Source organism: Vicia villosa, linkage group LG4 (assembly GCF_029867415.1).
Source record: "Vicia villosa cultivar HV-30 ecotype Madison, WI linkage group LG4, Vvil1.0, whole genome shotgun sequence".
In the NCBI taxonomy this organism is placed as follows: Eukaryota; Viridiplantae; Streptophyta; class Magnoliopsida; order Fabales; family Fabaceae; genus Vicia; species Vicia villosa.
The window spans coordinates 6,312,337-6,315,506 of NC_081183.1; the positions used below are offsets into that span (position 1 = coordinate 6,312,337).

The 3,170-nt window shown below is 45.0% G+C and overlaps 1 protein-coding gene across 1 annotated transcript; it reads left to right on the forward strand.

Annotated features, from left to right (window-relative positions):
- Positions 1 to 301: 301 nt before the first annotated feature.
- Positions 302 to 2,464, forward strand: LOC131596726 (uncharacterized). Its single transcript, XM_058869469.1, has one exon. It carries the CDS (start codon positions 302 to 304, stop codon positions 2,462 to 2,464), a length of 2,163 nt encoding a protein of 720 aa, XP_058725452.1.
- The last annotated feature ends 706 nt before the right edge of the window (positions 2,465 to 3,170 follow it).

Below are 3,170 nucleotides of genomic sequence, written 5' to 3' on the forward strand. Positions count from 1 at the left end.
CAAACACCTCAATGATTATGAGGTTCCAAAGGGGAGAAAAAAAGGGTAGAATCTACTAAGTATTCTAGAATGTATTTGTTAGTGCTTTGCCATGAGCCACGTTTATTGGCATTTGTAGTGAGTCAGCAAGAGTTAGTTAGAGAACTCTTGGACTGTAGTGAAATGAAAGTACTATAAGTACTAGTTTGTGATGTAATGAAGGCAAGCATGAATGAAAAGAATTAGTAGATTTCCCCTAGCTTAGCTATTCTTATAGAATCTGCAATATTCATAACAAACTGGTGCTTTCATTGCATTGATCATGACTCCTCCACCTCCCTCACCGCCACCCACTATCGCTGAACTATCCGCCACCCTCAGTCAACTTCTCCACAGCCAACAATCGTTTCAATCTAGTGTTTCCGCTAACATCAACGCTTTAACATCTGAGTTTCATGATCTGCGAGCTCGCATTCCACCACCAGGTTTTGCGTCCCCATTCTCGTCGATTGGATCTGAGATGCACTCCTTTCCCACTACTACCATGAAGCTCGATATACCGCGCTTTAATGGAACTGATCCCTTGGGTTGGATCTTTAAGATCAACCAATTTTTCGACTATCACATGACGCCGGAAGACCAACGACTTCGCATCGCCTCTTTCTACATGGAGGGCGAAGCTTTAGGGTGGTTTCAATGGATGCACAGCAACAACATGCTACTCTCGTGGTCCGCTTTCTTACAAGCCATTGAGTCCAGATTCGCACCGTCGCTCTACAAAGATCCCAAGGGTGCTTTGTTCAAACTTTGTCAAACTTCGTCCGTGAAAGAATATCAGGCTCAGTTTGAATCACTCGCAAATCGCATCATCGGACTACCACCTCCCTTTTACCTCAGTTGCTTCATTTCTGGACTCAAACCGGCCATCCGTCGAGAGGTGCAGGCGTTTCAGCCCCTTTCCCTTACTCAGGCGATCCACTTGGCAAAACTTCAGGAAGAGAAATACATGGATCGTACTCCATTTCCTGCGAAATCGTTCCAACCCGCCGCACCCACAACCGGAAGTTCATCCTCCTCCTTCAAGCCTTCAATCACCGTTAACCCACCTAAACCACCAACACCAATCAAACGCCTTTCTCCAGACGAATTACAAGCTCGAAGGGAAAAAGGGTTATGTTATAACTGCGACGAACGTTTTCACACCGGCCACCGTTGCCGCCGGTTATTCCACCTTTTGATTGTGGAACCTGAAGTGATGGCGAACACCGACATTCCTCCTACTGAGAACGATTGGGAAACTCCTCGTGACTCACACCAAATTGACGGGCCAGAACCGGACCCGGCCCAAATCAGCCTTCATGCCCTTATGGGCCACTCGATACCACAAACCCTTCGGGTCATGGGCCAGATCCGAACCAGTCCAGTGGCCATCTTGATTGATAGTGGGAGTACCCACAATTTTCTACAAGATAGGGTAGCTAAACAATTGGGCTTAATGATTGAAGCGGCCCATTCTTTCAAAGTCTTAGTAGGGAATGGAGAGGAGCTTCAATGCTCTACCATGTGTCGCAATGTTTCTTTGATTTTGGGCCAGCAGGAATTTCACATTGATCTGTTTATTCTTCCAATCAGCGGTGCGGAGTTGGTTTTGGGGGTGCAATGGCTCAAAACCCTAGGCCCAATTGTCACGGATTATGAGAAGCTTACTATGAGTTTCAACAATCATGGAACACCTGTTCACCTACAGGGCATTCCCAAACCCGGCCCAAGCGAAGCAAACCTCCATCAACTACAACGTATGGTGGACACCAATGCTATTGACACGTGCGTACAATTCCAATTTCTCAACAATGAAGCACACCTTCATTCACCTCTCATTCATGATGAACGAATTTCCCAGATTCTCACAAAATACTCTCCACTATTTCAATCTCCATCATCACTACCACCTCAAAGACCGGCTGATCACAAAATTACCCTCACCAGTAACTCTGATCCGGTGAATGTACGACCCTATCGCTATCCTCATTTTCAAAAGCAAGAAATTGAAAACCAGATTCGCGAAATGCTCAATCAAGGCCTCATTCGAGCGAGCACCAGCGCTTTTTCCTCCCCAGTTCTTCTTGTTCGTAAGAAGGATGGTAGTTGGCGATTCTGCGTCGATTACAGAGCGTTAAATGCCATCACTGTCAAAGATAGGTTCCCAATACCAGCCATTGATGAACTTCTAGACGAACTCTATGGTACTCATTGGTTTTCTAAGTTGGATCTTCGCTCGGGGTATCATCAGATACGTATGACTTCCTCTGAGATCCACAAAACAGCATTTCGCACACACTTCGGGCACTACGAATTCTTGGTTATGCCCTTTGGGCTCTATAATGCTCCTTCGACATTTCAGGCCAATATGAACCTCATCTTTGAGCCGTATCTGCGCCGTTTTGTTATTGTCTTTTTTGATGACATCCTTGTCTATAGCTGTTAAGTGCCAAATTGTAGTTATTTTGTGTATGTAAATAGTGGCACTTATCAATGCTTTTTGTTAATACCGTTTGAATAATTCCCCGTTTTTGTGTAAATACGTATACTTTACGAATACTTGTATTTTCATATACTTTTATACCGTTTGATAGTTTTGTTGTATTTTTGTAGGTATTCTTGCGTTTTCGGAGCCTTGAGGAATAAAGTGTCGAAGACACGGCTGCGAGAGCCTTGAGGAAATAATTCTGCTGTTCTGGTGCAGGGCGCTTCGCGCGCTGTAGGGCGCGTCGCGCCCTCTTTGAGTTTGAAGAGCTTAGTCTGGCAGAAGTTAGGGCGCGTCGCGCTGGATTTGGGCGCATCGCGCTCTAGGGCGGTTTAGTAAATTTATAAAGGGCGCATCGCGCCGAAATAGGGCGCGTCGCGCCCACTGCGAAACTCAGTTTTGTATAAATAGTTAATAACAAATTTTTTAGGTTTTTTATCACCTCTTCTTGACAAGTTGAGCTCTGATCCTTTTTTGGTAGTTTAGAGGCTTAGGAAACACCATTGGGTGCGACGTCATGTGGATTGATCATGGATCTGACTCGATTTCATTGTACCGGTGAGATCTTTCCGGTTCATCTTCTCTCTTCCCTTTGTTTCATTCCAATGGTGGGTGTTGTATGTATGTTTCTACTCTTATTGTATGTATATTTGTGGATCTTGGGATC

Excerpts from the sequence above, each read along its gene's own strand:
- LOC131596726 (XM_058869469.1), top strand. The coding sequence starts at position 302 with ATGACTCCTCCACCTCCCTCACCGCCACCCACTATCGCTGAACTATCC.